Here is a 19349-nt window from a genome sequence, read left to right as displayed (position 1 = left end):
TGGGGAATGATAAATAAATTACCAGTTGGGTTTTTGTCGCTTGGGAAAAGAGAAGAAAAAAAATTTAAGTTAGATCCAAGGTTAAGTAAAAATATATGCTCTGTTTTTCAGAATTACATTTTATTTCTGAAACCGAAGAATACATATTTATTTATTTTATTTCATTTATTAATATGTTCAGGACTCAGTGTATGAAGGTCTCAAGTATAAGCTTAGGTTCGAATTCCCCTCAGGTTTGTTTTATATAAAAAATCTAATTATGGAATTTTATAAGGTTTTACAAGCATCTAAATAGTACTCGAATATTCATTAACAAGTTATAAGATAAGGATTTATTCAATATGTATGTTGAGAGGAAGTTGAAAGTAAATCAGATTAACCTTCACTCTCCAGAGTGCCATAAACGATCATGAAAGTTCCTTTGACCCAAAGAGAAATATTGACACAGAGCTAATGGTTTTTCGGATTAAAATGCCAAATCTAGGAAGTCTGCGGTCCAAAGCTGACAATTTACAAATGGAAACCTTCAAGAGATATTCCAAACTACAGAATTATAGAATTCCGTAAAGATTCTCATTACTTCCTTGGTTACTGAAAACTAGGCAGACAATTAAGTTAATAACATTTTTCAATTGTTACAATCTATATATAAATTTGTCTTGTCTGTCTGTTTGTATCCAATAAACGTCAAAACGGCTGAACCGATCGGGCCCAAATTTTTTGTGGGACATCACGTGACCACAGTGAAGGTTTATGAATGATAAAAAAATGTGTTTCAAAGGTTTTTCATTTAGTAAAAAAATTTAAATTCTTGAAAATCCGCGATTTTTTTTTAAAAATCCGCAAAGTTTTTTCTTTTTTGTTTCAAATGTAAAAAAAGAACATGTTCACAATTTAAAAAGAAGATGGGCGCGAAGCGCCCTAAAAGGCTAGTAATAATAATATTAACAATGATATTGCAAGGTCCACATTGTGGAACCCTGAGAACGCCGTCGTGATCATTATTTCATTAAACAATTTAATTTGTTCACTCCTATCCTACATAAAAGGAGTGTAGCACTGATCCCTGAAAGCAATTTTTGGGGTCTGATCTTCATTGATTAATTGATCGATTAGTTGGTTGGTTGGTTGGTTGGTTGGTTGATTGATTGATTGATTGATTGATTGATTGACTGGCATGAATTATTTAGGATACCCCTACCAGTCTCCAGTAGTTAAGTTTATTACACCCTGCTTCCATCCTAACGTGGATTCCCACGGTAACATCTGTTTGGATATTCTAAAGGAGAAATGGTCTGCGTTGTATGAGGTAATTGATAGAAATTAATGAACGGGATGATTATTGTACCAAATATTATCAAATTATTGTTGTTGAAAAAAAATTGTTTCGTTTTTGTTAAAAAATGTGGGGGGAAAGTTTATTCTAGTGTTTTACAAATTTTCATTAAACTTCATTAAAATTAATACAACAAAAAATGAGAATTAGTGTGGTAATCTGCAGTAAATGTTATCAAACTATAACCTGAGAATTGAATGTTATGACTTCAAAAATGCAAAGAATTGGCTTACATTTTTTGTTATAACTCAATTTTCGATAAATTTTTATTAAATGTCGGAAAACTATAGAATTAACATTTTTACAACAATTTTTCCCAATATTTTTTTTAAAAAAACAATGTTTCGCAGATTTTTTTTTCAACGTTCATAACATATTTTGGATTGCATCACATTTATTTTTGTATGTCTAAAATTTTGAAGATTTTGTCCGAAGCATTGATAGATTTTTTTTATTTCTCCTGTTTAGTGTATATATTAAGATTAGGACTATATTGATGTCTATACAGTCCCTTCGTTGTCTATACAGTCCCTACTAGGAGAACCTAACAATATATATATTTAGATTAGGACTATACTGTTGTCTATACAGTCCCTACTAGGAGAACCTAACAATATATATATTTAGATTAGGACTATACTGTTGTCTATACAGTCCCTACTAGGAGAACCTAACAATATATATATTTAGATTAGAACTATACTGTTGTCTATACAGTCCCTACTAGGAGAACCTAACAACGCAAGTCCTCTTAACACTCATGCTGCAGAGCTCTGGGCTAATCAGGTTGAATATTTAGTCATGTTTTACTTATTCAAGAAATCTTACTTTTTATTCACGTTGTTTTAATGAATCCGAGCAATACCATTCAAATATCTTTAAACTAACTTTCTGTCAAAACGAGCGATTAAAAGAAATTATTTTTAATGTGGTCTAAACCTCAATAGAGTAAATGTAGTAAATGTTGGTTCCATTTTGGTTCTGGGTTAGATTTGGTTCTGCCATAGCCCATAAAGATTAAAAACAAACTCAATAAATGTCCTCTCCTTGAAAAGATTGGGGACAGAACAATTATTTTTGGGGATTTGACAAAATTGTTTTAAAACAATTGTTTGTTCTTTCCATCGTTCAGTAGTTATTAAACTGTAACCATGAAATACTTGAACTTTGTTTTACATTTGTCCGAACTTTTCTTTGAAATTAGTATTTTTGGTATATGAATATATTTTGCTTTAGGTTGCGTACAAGAAACATCTTCTAGAAAAGTATGAAAAGGACAGCAAGCAGCAATAAATCAGATATTCCCTCTTACCATTCTCAACCCTCACCACCTCCTCCCTCTTCACCTCCTTCTCACCTTCTCACCACCTCCTCCCTACCTACTCCCTCCTCATCATCCTCCCGTAAAATCCTCCTCTTCCCTCACCATTTCAACACACCTTTTTTCAAATCCCACTCTAGGATAATATTACCTGATCCCTATTGGTTATCAAACAAGATTTCAGTTAGTCTCTAATTACCAAGTTTAGAATATATCAAGTTTACGGGAAATTGTAATTAACATGGGAATTACACACAACGATTATTTTATATGGTCAATATTTGTATAATATCTGAGCCCGTATGGTTTGTGGATTTTCCAAATTATTAGGATTGTTCGAGTAAACGAAAAATATGCCAAATACCCAAACTTAAAGATGCAACAAAATAAACAATGGAAAATGTTGTTAGTTTACAAGAAATAGCAATAGATGACCATCTTCTACGTTGATATTTCCATGTTACAATTACATTTCTACCTGAAAAGTATTTTTAAAATTTCAATTTCAATTTTCACGAAATCGACCTTATTTTACAGGAGTGACACAATTGTGTGTTATTCATCAAATCTCAATTTCTATTTTTTTTAAATATTTTGAAATATTTTCTCGTGTTTTATCAGGTTTTAAATGTTCACTCAGTTGAATAGTTTTCATATGATTTTTTTGTAGTCTCTTCAATTTTATGTGATCGTTAACTGAATTGTAAAAATAAGATCAATCAGATATGTGTCGTCGTGTCACGTAATGTACATAAAACTGGGGGACTGACGCAAGTTTGTATTCCACAGTCAGTATTTAATGGATTGGTTTATGATGGGNGGGGGGGGGGGTCAATACTAAAAACCTTGGTAAATTGTATCATTTTGAGTTTAATAAATTGTTTCAGTGAATTTTTTCTTATAGTTAAGAAAAAAGAACATGAATAGCTTTGAATTTCTCCTTCCTTTTACTGTATTATATATATTAGGCTTTTGCCGTTTATTTCGTTAGAAAAATCTGCTGTTCAAAACATTTCACTTTAAAATCAATTTTATGATAATATGACTTCAAATAATATTTTTTATTAGTGCTTATGTATCTTTCAAATCCACTATACTCCATTTCTGACCTACGCATAATCCGCTATACTACACATTCGACAGACTAGCACGTGGTTTTACAGCGGCTAGATGGACTTGTGGCCGCAGCGCACGGCCCCAAACCTGTCCCCGCAGCGCTCGGCCCAGAAATTGTCATAACTAAACCTAACCCTCAAATAATACAAAAATTAATAGTTGGCGTAGGTCCAATATAACAGCAGGTCATAATTAGGGGGATGTTGCGTATAGACGATGTACGTGAACTACTCGATCACTTTCTATAGAGAGAACGGGCTCTATCATGTTTCTTAAATTGAGTATTGAGTATTTTCGGTAACGTCTGAGGCCGTTCCTTCCATAAACTACATTGGTCGACAACTTGACGTCTCCTATATTGGTCGTCAGGTAATGTTAATCCGCTCTACTGCCCTTCCGCTATACTGCCCATCCGACCTACTGCAACATCTGACCTATGACAGCTGTAGGTCGGATGGGCATATGTATCAATTTTGTACATAACCAGCGGTAATTTCCTAATATACGATTTTTTGCCCCCCCCCCTGTAGGTCGGATGGGCATTTTTCGTAGGTCGGATAGGCATTTTTCGTATCGGATAGGCACTTTTCGTAGGTCGGATGGGCATTTTTCGTAGGTCGGATGGGCATATTTCGTAGGTCGGATGGGCATATATTTCGTATTAGATGGGCACTTTTTGTAGGGGGGCCGAGTGCTGCAGCCATGAAAGACCTTAATTTTAACAATTTTTAATAAAATTAGTGTATATTTAAGGTTAGGTTAGGTTAAGCTCATTTCTGGGCAAAGCGCTGCGGCTGGGACGGGCTAGGAGGCCGAGCGCCCATCCGACCTACGAAAAATGCCCATCCGACCTACGAAAAGTGCCCATCTGACCTACGAAAAATGCCCATCAGACCTACTAATGTATCCAAGCGACAGTTTAAAGTAGGTCGGATACACCAATATGCGGTTTTTAACGTGCCCATCCGACCTACAGTGCATCGGACCAACAACAGCTGTTAAAATCACGTGCTTGTAGGTCGGATGGGCGTAGGTCCAAAAATACACCATCGACAATCGACATGGGCAATATTTGCATCGGAGACCGTCCTCACAAGTAATTTTCAAAAAAGACGACAATTAAATAAAATACCGCGTATCTGTTCCTATCAAATTACTGCGCGCATAGACAGACAACTGACAAACACACAGCTGTATTTGAGGCAGAGTGCTTCATTTATAGATTTAAGACTCCAGTAATTAGGTGTATATAAATAAATGTTTATCAATCAAGAGGCAGAGTACTGGGTATATTCCTAGAGAACGATTTTTGGACCCCCCCCCCTAGTCTGAAAAATAATATTCAATATAATTTAACTCATTATTATTATGTGTTAGAAAAGATTTTACGAACGTCCCCATGTAAATATGTAAACCTTATAGTAATTTAGAAATTATTAATTATGAAAAGATGAACCGTGGTACGTGATACTCGGGTTAAAGAATGTTTTTAATTTATTTCTCGAGGGATATCGGTTAGATTAGATTTCTGGGTCAAGCACAGCTCCTAGGATGTAGTCTAGGCTGGTGATTTCTCAGAGCACGATTTTTGGATCNCCATTCCTATCAATTTTGTACATGGATCTTACATGTAACACATGGATATAATTGGTCATGTGGCCGCAGCGCCCGGCCCCCAAGCCTTTACTAGTCGCGGCGATCGGCCCCCTAGCTTTTCCTAGCCGCAGCGCTCGGCCCAGAAATTGTCTTAAGCTAACCTAACTCTAAAATAAAACAAAATAATTTTGCTGAATAATAATTGGTCATGTACAAAATTGATAGGAGAGGGGGGACCAAAAATTGGATTCTAGGACGGACCCGGCTAGATCAAGCTATCCTAACTTCTATATATAAATTTGGCTTCAAGTCTGTCTGTCTGTTTGTTTGTCTTTCTGTCTGTCTGTTTGTATCCAATAAACGTCAAAACGGCTGAACCGATCGGGCCAAAATTTTTTGTGGGACATCTAGGGACCCCAGGGAAGGTTTATGAATGATTGAAATTTTAAATATTTGTCTCCATCAAAATTCGATCGTCATTAAATTTTTGAAAGTTTTGAAAATCCGCGAAATTTTTTGTGAAAATCCGCGAATTATTTTTGTTTTGTTTTACGATGTACACAAAGAGAACATGTTCACAATTAACTTAGAAAATGGGCGCGAAACGCCCTCTATGGCTAGTAATCTATATATAAATTTGGCTTGTCTGTTTGTTTGTTTGTCTGTTTGTATCCAATAAACGTCAAAACGGCTGAACCGATCGGGCCCAAATTTTTTGTGGGACATCTAGGGACCCCAGGGAAGGTTTATGAATGATTGAAATTTTAAAAATTTGTGTTTTAGAGGTTTTTAATTTTGTAAAAAAAATTAGATTTTTGAAAATCCGCGAAATGTAAAAAAAAAAGAACATGTTCACAATTTAAATAGAAGATGGGCGCGAAGCGCCCTAAAAGCCTAGAAAGGAGGGCGCGAAGCGCCTTGAATTTCTAGTTTATAAAATACTTACTTGGTAATGCTTTCCAGCTCGAACCCTGTCTTGTCATTTTTTCATTGGAAGCCACTGCTAGTTGCAAATGCGTTGACAATATATAAGACATAATTTGTATTGCAGATTGATACAAAATGCCTGAAAGCAGTTGTGATGTTCTTGGCGTTGATGATATAGAAGATTTAATCGGATTAGAAGATGTTTCTCCCAGGGACCGATATATTAATAAACATGACGTGGTTCCAAAAGTACGAAAAAGGAAAACAAAAAAATCAGAATTTGATTTATCTCCATCTGACACTATTGAAGGTAACATAACATTTATTTATCCTATACAGTGAAAACCAGTAAAATATTCTGCTTCTTCAAACTTTTATTATACCTATAAAAAAACAATACTCGAAAAAAATCACATTAAGGTGATAAGGTTTTAGAAAAACATGGAATTTCTTCTTTTTTTTCAATTACAATAAACGTCGCTGAAGATATTTAAATTAAAATTGTATAAACGGATAAATGTTTAGAAATGTTTTTGAAGATATCGTGAAATACAAAATCCTTACCGACATCATATAATTAACAAACATTTGTCGACGAATTCCATTGTTTTCTTATTGTAGTCAATGGAAAGAAAAATTGTCATTATTTACTAAATCACAATAAGTGACTTTTCTTCGTATTTAGAGTCTGTGCCTGAAACGCGCGTTGAAAATATTGTGCCCGGTACAGCGCGAGTATTTGTCAACACTTGGGGGTGCGCACACAACAGTTCAGACAGCGAGTATATGGCCGGTCAACTTGCAGCCCAGGTAGTAATATAGAATTCTTGATATTTAATAGATTTAGTCTTGTTTCAATAAATAATATTCCAATATCTGAATATCTCCATGGTCGTGAAGAGCTTTCTGCAAAACCTTTTTTATCTAAACGTAATTTGATCTCAATATATATATATGTGCCTATTCTGTACTCATGCTTTTAAACCCAAACGTAGGTTTGAATAATCTAACCCTTAACTAACCGCACAAAATAAGTTTAATGATCCAAATTATATATATTTTTAAAAATATTTTTGAGTTTCTTAATACTTCAGCTAATTATTTCAGTTTATTTAAGAATTTTGTTTAACGAAATTAAAAATGGAAAATTCAATTTCTTTGTTCTGCTGATTTTTGATGAATTTATTTTTTTACTCCAGGGTTACACTATAACTGAGGACAAAGAAAGCGCTCAAGTCTGGCTCCTGAATTCCTGCACTGTGAAGAATCCTGCCGAGGAGCACTTCAAGAACGAGGTCAACAAGGGGCTCGGGGCTAACAAGAAGGTCGTCGTGGCTGGCTGTGTTCCCCAGGTCCGATTTTCTTAATTTTTCTCTTCGGTCTAACTATTGAAATGTTCCATTCTATGTACAATAACTGGTTAGTAAAACTGCGTCGGAAAAAGACCAAATCCCACTCAAAATGATTACGTCAAAAAACAAATAAATTTGTTTTGAAAGGCTCTTAATAAATGAGAAAAATAGACTCAAAAAAGGCCTTGAAACGCACATGTTAAAAAATGCATTAGAAAAAGACTAAATCTGTATTCCCAGGCTAGTAAAAAAGATAAAATCCGTAAAATCTTATTTTCAGGGAAAACAAAACTCTGAATATCTGGAAGGATTATCAATGATCGGTGTTCAGCAGATAGATAGAGTAGTAGAGGTCGTGGAGGAAGCATTAAAGGTAATACTCAAGCTTGTGAGAAAGAAATCCGGGAAATGTCTAACAAAATAATATTAGAATTTGTAAGTGGTATAATTGTGAACAATATACCCCGGCCATTGGGATAGGGGGCTAATGCCGAAGATTTGGAGGAACAAAATGAATAAAAAATTAACCTCAACTTACAAGTATTCCTTTTTTACTTCCTTTTTCAGTAAAAAGTATCAAATTCAGGGGGGGGGGCTTGCTAGCTGATTTACAGGTTTTCATTCTTATCTCTTTAATCATTACTCATAGCAAACCCCTGAACCAAGTGAAGAATAACAAATTAAAACAAGATGAAATCTTTCCCCCCCCCCTTTCTAGGGAAACTCAGTTCGTATGTTTGGAACTAAAAGATCTGGTGGAAAGAAGATGGGAGGAGCCAAGCTTGATCTTCCGAAGATACGGAGAAATCCTTTAGTTGAGATAATTGCCATTAATACAGGGACACAGGATAGGAACGATTTATAAAAAGGAAATTCCGATTGAAAAGCGTAAAAGATTGGAATTACTTTGATATACTTCTGATTTTAGAAAATTTAACTGAAAAAATGTCACTTCAACCCAAAAGTTTGATTTTGTCTTTTAGTAGGGAAAAGGACTGTACGCGTAATTTAAAGTGATTATCAATGCATAGATGACAATGCCCGATCTACACCATTACCCTTGAAACCTTTATTTTTATAAATAGTGGACGTGGACGATATTGTCGTTTTTTAGGTTTAAGAGTGTTTAATTCTGATAATTCCTAAAATATTATTCTGCAGTAGAAATGCGGAAGTCTTTTTTTTTGTAGAGAAACCACAATTAAAATAATAAGTTTAAGTTATACCCATTGATAAATAATTCATACTTAATCAGACAATCAGCTTTTAAAGTTATAGCTGTAGATCGGGCATTCCCATTGTTGCATGTCCCGGCATATAATCTGCATATCAAGGGTGTTAAATTTTTCTGAAACAATTTTACAGAAGCAAAAAAGTATTCTACTAGGAATATTATGACATGTTTATAAAATATATTTTTCACGAAAATCAAAAATGTGTCCCTAAAATGGACCATAATATTTAAAAAGTCACTTGTATAAATAAAAATGAAAATGTTGAAATACTTATTGAATTGGGTATCATTGGAACCGATTGAATTTCATAATTCAAATCAATTTACAGAATCGAAAAATATTGAAAGTTGACTGCGTAGGGTCTTAAATGACATTTTTTTAGTATTCTAATGAAATTTATTCAAAGAAAAAACTATTTTTAACCAGAATTTTCAATATTTTTCAATTCTGTAAATTGTTTTGAACTCCAGTTTTCAAGCTGGTTCAATGGAATACCCATATTATTAAGATTGGCAAATTTTTAATTTTTGCTAATACTAGTGATTTTTTAAATTTAAAAAAAAAATTAATAAAAATGCCTTAATATTCCTGGTAGAATACTTTTTTGCTTCTGTAAAATTGTTTCAGAAAATAGAATTCCGAGTGGAATACTATTTTGCTTCTGTAAAATAATTTTAAAAAAGTTTCACTAGATTTCACACCCCTAATGCATATCCCTACCCAACTGAAATAAAAAAGTTTCTCTCTTTTTCTTATTCTTCTGAGTCTAAAGGATGCTTGAACCAGTGTACATACTGTAAAACTAAACATGCTCGAGGAGAACTAGGCAGTTATCCTTCAGAGGAAATCGTAGCCAGGTCAGTCAATAAAGCTGCAAATGAAAAATTGTAATGAAAAATTTAGATGAATTTAATTGATAACAGTTTAGATGGAACTGATGAATGATCTTAATTGTCACGAATTTGATCAATTATCACAGTTTTAATTGCATGCACTTCATCTTTTTTTTTAATATTCTCTTTTGTCTTTTTCAAACTTAACGAACTGATATATTTTCAGAGCTGTTCAGAGTTTTGAAGAAGGAGTTTGTGAGATTTGGTTAACCTCGGAGGATACAGGAGCTTACGGCAGGTCAAACTTCTCAACAATATTTTAAAAGATTTTTGAACTTTCCCTCAAACATTAAGTTTTTTTCTTTATTTATGATAAGTGGCGATTTTTCAATGTTGTATATTTTCTTGAAAGGGGGGGGGGGCACGAAACGTATTACTCTCTGGAAAATTTAAACAGTGTTTAAACATAACTTAGAATTGTCCTAGGAGGCTGATTTTTTGCATGCAAACTCGGAATTATGTATATTACATGCATTTTTTTGGTTTTGAAGGAATCTGAGCAAAAGTGCGCGCGCGCGCTTTTTGTGAAAAATTCAACTTTTTTGACAGTAAATCTAACTTCATTAATTGCACTTGAACATTATTCCTGACACTCTTGAAACAAATATGCGCTAAAAAAAATCACCTCAAAAGGCTTAATTGTCCGCGCTCGCGCGCAATAAAAAATACTTATGTGCTATGTTTGGCCTAAGTTAGAATAACAGTTGCATGAGATAAATCATACTATAGCAAAATTGGGAACAAGGACTTGATTTCTGAGGTCAAAATAGACATTGGAGCATTCTGACCGGCGAGCTAGTAGCCAACCATTACGTTATGGGTCATCTTAGTACATTTTTTACATTTTGTATGTCGATTAACAGGTAATTTGGCATGAGGAATTCATTTCATTTTTTCACAAAAAGCGCGCGCGCGCACTTTTGCTCAAATTCCTTCAAACCCAAAAAATACATGTAATTTACATAATTCTGAGTTTGCATGCATAAAATCAGCCTCCTACAAATGTACACATTACATACACATACATATGTTCCTCGGCTTTGCTTATGAAATTTACTTGAATTTAATTTGTCAGGGATATTGGAACCTCACTTCCGGAACTTCTTTGGCAACTTGTTGATGTCATTCCAGAGGGTTGCAGGCTTAGACTAGGTAAAACTTAATCGTTCATCTAAATAATAATTGTCTTATTTTCGATCAACTTCGGACCTAGCGTTAAGAAATGTTGTGGATCACAAGTCCTTCAAAAGCAAATATTTTCATATTTTTTATACAATTTGAAGTAAAATAAAACTTTGTCAATCTGGAGGCCGGTCCTTCACACTTAGTTTCATTGAAACATGTGCCAGTGACGCCCTGCCCACCATTAAGGTGGTGCGGTTAGATGAGAGCTTAAACCACGGGATGATGGTTGACCGCTTTATTTATTTATTTATAAATCTAATTGCTCAATATTCTAGGTATGACAAATCCGCCGTATATTTTGGATCATCTGGAAGAAATGGCAAAAATTTTGAACCATGACAGGGTTTATTCTTTTCTTCATGTTCCAGTTCAAGTGAGTGTCTTTTCATCAAATTGTTTGTCTACTAATCTATCTGTTTGTCTACAAATCTATCATATTGTCTACTAATCTATCAATTTGTCTACTAATCTATCTGTTTGTCTGCTAATATAGCTGTCTGTCTAGAAATCTATCATATTGTCTACTAATCTATCTGTTTGTCTGCTAATATAGCTGTCTGTCTAGAAATCTATCATATTGTCTACGAATCTATCTGTTTGTCTGCTAATATAACTGTCTGTCTAGAAATCTATCATACTGTCTACTAATCTATCTGTTTGTCTGCTAATCTATATGTCTACTATTTTGTCTGTCTTTTATCTTGTAGTATTTTAATATGTTTGTAAGCAAATGTATCCATCTCCTTATCTATCTGACTAGTTATCTGACTATAATCGTCTACTTTGTAATCTATTTGTATACTAATCTGTCGGTCCACTCATCTATCGGGTTTCTTATTTAAATCTAGTTTTCTAATCTGTCTGTTTATTATTATATCTATCAAGAAATATTTATTTCTACTGATTTGCTAATCTACTTTGTATTGTATTTTGTATACTACTTATCAAGATAATTGAATTAAGAGATATGCCCGACTTTGCAGGTTTTGGTAGAACCACTTTAAATCCAAAAAAACTTGTACGTTTTGAAAACGGATTGCAAACAATGTTTAACACTACCTCCCATCTATCAGTGCTTAGGATCCGGATCCGTTGGATCCGGAAGATTTTGGCTTCCTGGATCCGGATCCGGAAAAATATACGGATCCAAGGGGTAAAATATCAACCAAAAACTGCAAAAAAAAAGTATGTTTTTTACTTCTAAAACCCAAATCTAAATTTTTGAAAAAAGAGAGATTATAAGAATTTCCTCATTTCTGAATGGTTCATCAAGTTTTAGGATTAAAGTAAGCGAAAAAAAATAAAACTAAAAATTTGAAAATTATTTGTTAAAGATATTCAGTAAATCTTAAAAAAAATGACTTGGATCCGGATCCGCATCAAAATTAAATAGATCCTAAGCACTGCCATCTATAGTGCACTTTTTATGTTTACATTTTCTATTGTACACTGTACAGGCAGGGTCCGATGCTGTTCTATTAGATATGAAACGAGAGTACACCGTTGCACAGGTTTCTATAATTTATTTAACAATATTTTAAATCAATAGTGAATTTTGTTCTCTAATTTTAATACGTGTCAAGTTGAAAATAAATTTGAATAAGTAGATTAGATAACTTTTTGCTTCTTCGAAATTGACTTAATGTTTATTTTTCAAGCTTCATAAAAACTTTTAACCTATTTTTCGTCTCTGAAATTTATATATTTCAATAAAAAAAAAATGATTTAGTTTAGTGAAGTGGTGGACTACCTTAAAGCCCGAGTTCCTGGTATAACAATAATAACTGATATAATTTGCGGATTTCCCACAGAAACTTTTGAAGATTTTCAGGTATGTCCCATTTTTTTACGGAAGTTTTTTAATCTGAATTTTCAACTATTGTTACGATCCTGTTAGTTTGCATGTCCGATTATAAATCATAAACCCTTGGACTGATTTGCCTCAAATTTTGTTTGGAAACTTGGAAGAACCACGGGAATGTTCTAAATTTGGTTTTGAGATTCTAAGTTGAGTGGGTCGACTTTTTAGGAAAAAATAGCTAAAATCGTAATTTAAGACCAAGCGAGGGTAAACGGCTCGAGTAACTTGGGCAACACTGAGTTCCCAAGCTATTTTTTTAAATATAATTTTTAAGAAAATTACTAAGTTCTTAACTGTTTTTACGAAATCGATTTTGAAAAATATCCTAAATATTTTGTTAGATAAGAATGAGAATATTCCATTTTATTTATTTTTTTATTATTTAGGAAACTATGGATTTAGTGAAGAAGTATCGATTCCCTAGTCTTTTCATTAATCAATTTTTCCCAAGGTATTATATATTTTATATGATATTTAACATTGCTTCACGGGGTTTTATATCCTGCATTGAAGAGATAAATAATAAATATATACTTGTCTCACTTACTTTGTCGCTTTTTATGTAAAATGTAAATTTTATTGTAATCTTTTTTTAATTTACTAGTCTCTAAAAGTCAATATTTTTTAAGGAATTGAACCAAACCAAAAGTCTGAATTATTTTGATATTATTTGATATTATTTGATCTTTAATAAATGGAGGGCTCTATATTAGAGGAAGTAAAACGTTTAATTATCTTAGACCTGGAACTCCGGCAGCTAAAATGAAAAGAATTCCAACACAGGTATTTTATCAAACTTAAATCTTCATATACCAGATTTACTCCTTCATACCAGACTTGCCCCTTCGTATCAGACCTATCCCTTCATAAAAGACATGTTCCTTCGTATCATACCTTTTACTTCATACCCGACTTATTCCTTCATACCAGCTTTATACTTTTATACCAGGCTTATTCGTTCATACCAGACCTATCCCTTCACACCAGACTTATCCCTTTATACTATAGTTGTCCTTTCATACCAAACTTGTTCCTTTATACCAGACTTGCCCCTTTGTATCAAACCTTTCCCTTCATACAAGACTTGCCTCTTCGTATCATACTTATCTCTTCATACCAGACTTGTCCCTTCATACCAGACTTTTTTCTTCATACCAGACTTGTCCCTTCATACAAATCTTGACCCTTCATTATGATCTTGGCCCTTCATACCAATCTTGGCCCTCTATACCTGACGCGTCCTTTCGTGCCAGACTTGTACGTTTATCAGACTTGTTCCTTCATACCAGAATTATCCCATCTCACACATGATTGACCAGTAAAACTACACAAATCAATAAATTAGAAAAAATTAATGTGTCCAAAAAATGATTTAGTAACTGGTAGCATATCATATTCTCATAGTTATATGAGATCCAGGGGGTGCCGGAGCTCAAAGGTGCTAACCTCGATGGCGGTCTGGGCTCTCCAAGATGGGGAGGGGTTTCAGATCCTTCACTTATCTTCTTAACTTATCTTACCTTAAGGCTAAAGGGGATGAAGCAATCTTTACCCTATTTGATTTTTTCTTTGAGGGGATGAAGTCTCATGACTACAACTACCATAGCTGGCTGGAATGACTGAAATGAACCTGTTTTTAATGTTTCAGAATGTAAAAGCTCGTACTAAAGAGCTGAGTGAATATTTCAATTCGTATTCTCTCTACAAGGATAGAATAGGACAAATATATAGGTAGAAATTTTCTATAGCTTTGTTAATGATGGATGAATGAATAAACTAATAAATGAATTCATTGATGATTGACAAGATGCCTGAACCAATATTAAAAAGGATGATTGAATGAATGAATGAATGAATGAATGAATGAATGAATGAATGAATGAATGAATGAAAGGATGAATGAAAGGATGAAAGAAAGGATGAAAGGATGAATGAATGGATGGATGAATAGATGATTGATTGATTGATTGATTGATTGATTGATTGATTGATTGATTTATTGATTGATTGGTTGAATGAATGAATGAATGAATGAATGAATGAAAGGATGAATGAATGAATGAATGAATGAATGAATGAATGAATGAAAGGATGAAAGGATGAATGAAAGGATGAATGAATGAATGAATGAATGAATGAATGAATGAATGAAAGGATGAATGAATGAATGAATGAATGAATGAAAAAATGAAAAAATGAAAAGAGGAAAAAATGAACGAATTAAAGGATGAAAGGATGATTGAATGAATGAATGAATGAATGCATATTATAGTGTACTGGTGACTGAAACTAGCCATGATGGAAACTATTATGTCGGACATAATGAATTCTATGAGCAGGAAAACAACTTTTAAAAATAGATCTTTTGTTTATTTAAATGGTTTTATTTAACATACAATCTTACGTTTTACTTTTGTTATTACCCCTAGGTCGTCAGGTCTACATAAAAGAAAACTTATTTAAAATATTTTCCTATTTTGATTTCTAAATGAGATGTGAGAAAATTATTTGCTAAAAAATTGTTTTTATAAAGGTTTTAGTTCCTAAACTACCAGAACTTATGGGCAAAATGTTTAAGGTAAGATTTAAGAAGTTTTTTTTTTAAATTCCTTTCCTCAATTATGTTGAAAATTATAAAAGAGGATTTAAAGCACTTAATTCAAGCGTTTTGATTAAACTAATAAGTTGTTGAGAAAAAGTGCCCAATGTCTAAAAAAGGTTAAAACAAAACAAAAAACTTCCAAAAAAAGTGAAATTTTTTATTTTTGTTAATATTATAGCTTATAGTAATAACTACAAAAGATGAAATAAAATCCTTCTAAAATTAACTTTGTGTTTTTTAATTGCTAATGCTCGGACAAATAATTGTTACTTTTCTTGCAAGTTGTATCTGTGTACTTTAAAAAATTAATCCCCCCCTTCTTTTTATATCCTTTTTTCCAAAAATTCATTTATTTCCCCCTTCATCAGCAGTAAAAAAAAGCTTAAAAGATCTTAAAATTCTAGATGGGGTTATTTTCAACAAAATCTATGCACTCCTCTGTTTTTAGGTTCGAATAGTTGACACCTGTAAGTTTTCTATGACCGGAGAACTTGTGGAAGACACCGAGGAAAAACTTGTCTTATTTTGATTCCACAATTCCATTCATTGGATCCTTTTCTCCTTTCGAATTAAAGAATTGTCGTTAAAGACAAGCGTTTGCAATAATAATTATATAATACTAAGCATTTAGTCTAGGTAAAATGAATTTGTTATGTTATAAATTTTTTTGTTTGCCAAGAAAACGCAAATGTTATCACGTAAAATTTTTTCTTTATTCTAATATTGACAAGATCTGTGCCAGGTGGTCAGACCAGCTCCCTCAGCTCCTCTGTTAAAGGGTCAGGTGTCCGGTGTCCAGGTTGACCCCCAGCTCAACTCTAGATTTGACCAGCCTTCTTCACAATCCTTCCTACACACCTGTATCATTTTCCTTCTCATCGCATTGGTTTTGCGATTTATTCAACATTTTGGATTTCCATTATTTTGAAAACTGAAAGTTTGGTTTTGAATTTTGTTTGATTTTCTTTAATTTTCAGAAAAATGCGTTCAACGCCGATTTAGTCAGAATAAAAAAAATAGGCTGAACAAATATGAATTATTTCGTAATAATTATATCTTTGATCCTGGTTTTGCATCCAACGGGAGGAGAAACTAACGATGAACGATGCAGCTGCAAGTAAATTTTTTTCTGAATTTTATTTGAAACATTAATGAAGTTACATCTTAACAACGAAACATTGCTTTGTCAATGGTCTGTGATTAGTCGAATTTTAATATTCCAGATTTGTTAAAGATTTACTTAGGCCAATGAAAGGGATAAATTGAAGAGGCGTAGTTAAGAAAGCCCCCCCTCCCTTAGAAATAACTTGGAATTGCATCTACAGTTCCCGTCCCAACTACATTGGGGTAGGATGGGGGGGGGGGGGCTGTTCAATGTTTTCAAACGGTAAAATTTTTTATGATATTTTTAGATGTTTGATCATCCCTTCCTGCAGTGCTTAGGATTCATTTAATTTTCATAATCTCCCTTTTTTCAAAAGTTCAGATATGGATTTTAGGAGAAAATTTTTTTTTTGCAGTTTTTGGTTGATTTTTTACCCTTTGGATTCGGATCCGTGGATCCGCATATTGTTGCGGATCCGGATCCAGGAAGCAAAATCTTGCGGAGCCAACGGATCCGGATCCTAAGCACTGCCTACCTATCTTTTAATTTTGTCAGATGTTTTCAAGAAAACATCTGTTACTGACATACTTATTTCATTAGTTGTTTTAATAGAGTTTAAAGTAGGCGTTGTGTTGTTCATATATTAATTGATCAATAGAATTATACTTAGTTTATTCTGATGTGATTGTTTGAAAAAATGATGAAGATTGTATGTAGGGGTAAGGAAGATCTTAGATCAATTGATTTATCCATTAGGAGCATTTTATGCAAAAATAACTGATGGTTTCACTGAACTTAAGCGTTTTACAAACTCGCCTTGTTGTGGTGATTTATCAGTAGGTTGGTCGGTTGGATGGGTGGTTGGTTCATTGTTAAGTTGATTGATTGATTGATTTCTTGTTTCTTGTCAAGATGCCCTGAAGTGTACTGGGTGGATGCAGATATTGAGACTGATTTCCCAGAGAGAAAGCTGTACATAAATAGTTCTGTACGTGCTGTAGACTGTGATTGTGAACATGTTGTACAGCCCGTACTTAATTTATCTCAGGAACAGGTATGACTAAAAGACCTTTTACAACAACAACAGCAACAGCAATTTATTTAGTTTTCTACTTTTCTTAGTATTTTCAACTTAAAAATTTAGACATAAGTTGTATTTGTATCAATTTTAAAAATTTATGTATTTTTGGGTTAATGGCCTAATTATTGTAATAATTATAAAATTTTGAAGTATAAAAAAAGAGTTAAGGAACTTTAAATATTTGTTTCATGCATGATTGATAGTACCTAAAATTGTGGATTAAAATAGTAGTATTCCCGTTCTTCGTAAGTTCGTAAAAAGGAAAAAATCTTGATTCTTGAACCGGGCTGAAGCAATTGAGCCTCCAATCTGAATTATGGAGCCCAAATCAATATCTAAACTTCGTTTTTTATAACTTTAATTCTAGGTGGAGAAACTGTGTCCAAGATGTAGATGCTCTCATGAACAAAGATCAACTACAACTATAAAGATAGTTGTTATTATTATCCTATGGATCTTGGTTTCGCTATCTGTTTACCTTCTTTACCTTGTTTTCGTAGAACCTATACTCAAGGGGAAACCTATACAGGTAGAAAATATATCATTTAAAGCAATTTGTGCCATTATCGATTTACATGTAATTTGCGTTTGTTGTGAAGAAATCCCAGCTGTCTGTCTGTAGAACTCCACAAGTTGTTTTCTATTATTGCCGCGGTCTACGGGGGTGTAATTCTGAAAAACATACACCCCTGTTTCGTTATTTGGATTTTTTCCTGATTTCAGGAAGTTTCCAGCCAACAAACTTTGTAAAGCAGCTTTTTTAACCGATTAAATAAAATTAAGTTCTAAATATATATAAAAAAACTGATTTTAAACTATAGAAGGATAAAAAATACTTGCGTATTTCGCGATTTTGATAATGCTTTTAGAAACCCTTCCCAACATTTTAGATAAAAAAGTTCCAGTTGTATTACAGAGATTCGCCTTTTCATTTGTTTTGAAATGGAACCCATTAATCCGAGTTGATATGAATATAATCCCTGATAAGATTTATCCATTACAGGTTCTTCGATCCCCTAGCGCTCCCTATCAACCCCAGGACGATGAGGGGTCTCTGGACAACGACAACGTCGGAAACAGCACCCCCATGAGGGCATACAGGGGGCCGGGGGGCGTGGTGAATAGGCTAGGGCGGGAACAGGACCGATGGAAGAGGCAGCTTGAGATACAGAGATACAGTGTTTATGATCGACACACCATGTTACACCCTTGGAAATACGTTTTCAGCATTCAACACTTTCAAAAAAGGAAAATGACCAAAAAATTCTCATTTTTACTAAAATATAGGTTAAACAGGTAATGTTGTGAATTGGAAATTCCACTCTTTAATATAATCCTTAAAATTACGTTAGCAGTCACTTTATTATATATTGTTCTCCATTTATACATTACATATATTGTTATTATATTAAATTAAAGCATGTGATTATAGTTAGTTTTAAAATAGTTCACTTGAGGGGGATTATATGTGATTTTTATCTCTCTCACTTCACCTTCCTTTAATCAAGTGCTAGAGCATTAAATGGAATAAATTAGAAATCTCATCCTCATCAAGAACCGATACTTTCACTTCATTGAAAAGGCAACTATATATTCAATTCATTGAAAAGGCAACTATATATATATATATTTATGATTATGATTAGAGTATTAAGGTTGAGTCTCGTATTTAAAATTTTACAGTACATAAATCGTATTTAGCAAATTAAAAATGTGGCAAATAGTCCATTGTTAAGATA

General features: G+C 33.2%; 3 protein-coding genes across 5 annotated transcripts in view; all 3 read left to right on the top strand.

Moving 5' to 3' along the window:
- Positions 1–3381, top strand: part of LOC111701442 (ubiquitin-conjugating enzyme E2 C) — a 5691-nt gene extending 2310 nt beyond the window's left edge. The window contains exons 4-8 of one of the 2 annotated variants that reach the window (XM_023472726.1): positions 182–233; positions 1191–1309; positions 2027–2122; positions 2573–2889; positions 3144–3381. In XM_023472726.1, coding sequence (XP_023328494.1) covers positions 182–233; positions 1191–1309; positions 2027–2122; positions 2573–2629 — 324 coding nt within the window. In that variant the 3' untranslated portion in view covers positions 2630–2889; positions 3144–3381. Of the gene's footprint in view, positions 1–181; positions 234–1190; positions 1310–1900; positions 1979–2026; positions 2123–2572; positions 2890–3143 lie in introns of those variants that run through there. The other variant, XM_023472728.1, reaches the window with a different exon arrangement.
- A 2995-nt stretch (positions 3382–6376) lies between these two features.
- Positions 6377–16406, top strand: LOC111701437 (threonylcarbamoyladenosine tRNA methylthiotransferase; the record flags this gene model as incomplete). Its single annotated transcript, XM_023472720.1, is given in 18 exon segments — positions 6377–6606; positions 6982–7106; positions 7496–7648; positions 7929–8021; positions 8367–8487; positions 9656–9740; positions 9943–10014; positions 10852–10928; positions 11237–11334; positions 12419–12472; positions 12691–12792; positions 13209–13273; positions 13563–13605; positions 14471–14553; positions 15095–15161; positions 15356–15400; positions 15873–15932; positions 16167–16406. Coding segments are annotated over 18 exon segments (1704 nt in total). The 3' UTR covers positions 16353–16406.
- LOC111701441 (transmembrane protein 9B) lies at positions 16390–19214 on the top strand. 2 transcript variants are annotated; one of them, XM_023472725.1, is made up of 4 exons: positions 16390–16541; positions 17442–17583; positions 17978–18139; positions 18614–19214. In XM_023472725.1, the coding sequence occupies exons 1-4, from the start codon at positions 16456–16458 to the stop codon at positions 18908–18910; spliced, it is 687 nt and encodes a 228-aa protein (XP_023328493.1). In that variant the 5' UTR covers positions 16390–16455; the 3' UTR covers positions 18911–19214. The 2 variants fall into 2 exon arrangements, with proteins under 2 accessions (XP_023328493.1, XP_023328492.1); XM_023472724.1 differs by having other exon boundaries at positions 18599–19214.
- Positions 19215–19349: the final 135 nt, after the last annotated feature.

This window comes from Eurytemora carolleeae, unplaced genomic scaffold (assembly GCF_000591075.1).
Source record: "Eurytemora carolleeae unplaced genomic scaffold, Eaff_2.0 scaffold361, whole genome shotgun sequence".
NCBI lineage: Eukaryota > Metazoa > Arthropoda > Copepoda > Calanoida > Temoridae > Eurytemora > Eurytemora carolleeae.
The sequence above is the reverse complement of the archived record's forward strand: the minus strand, read 5'-3'. Positions and strand labels throughout refer to the sequence as shown.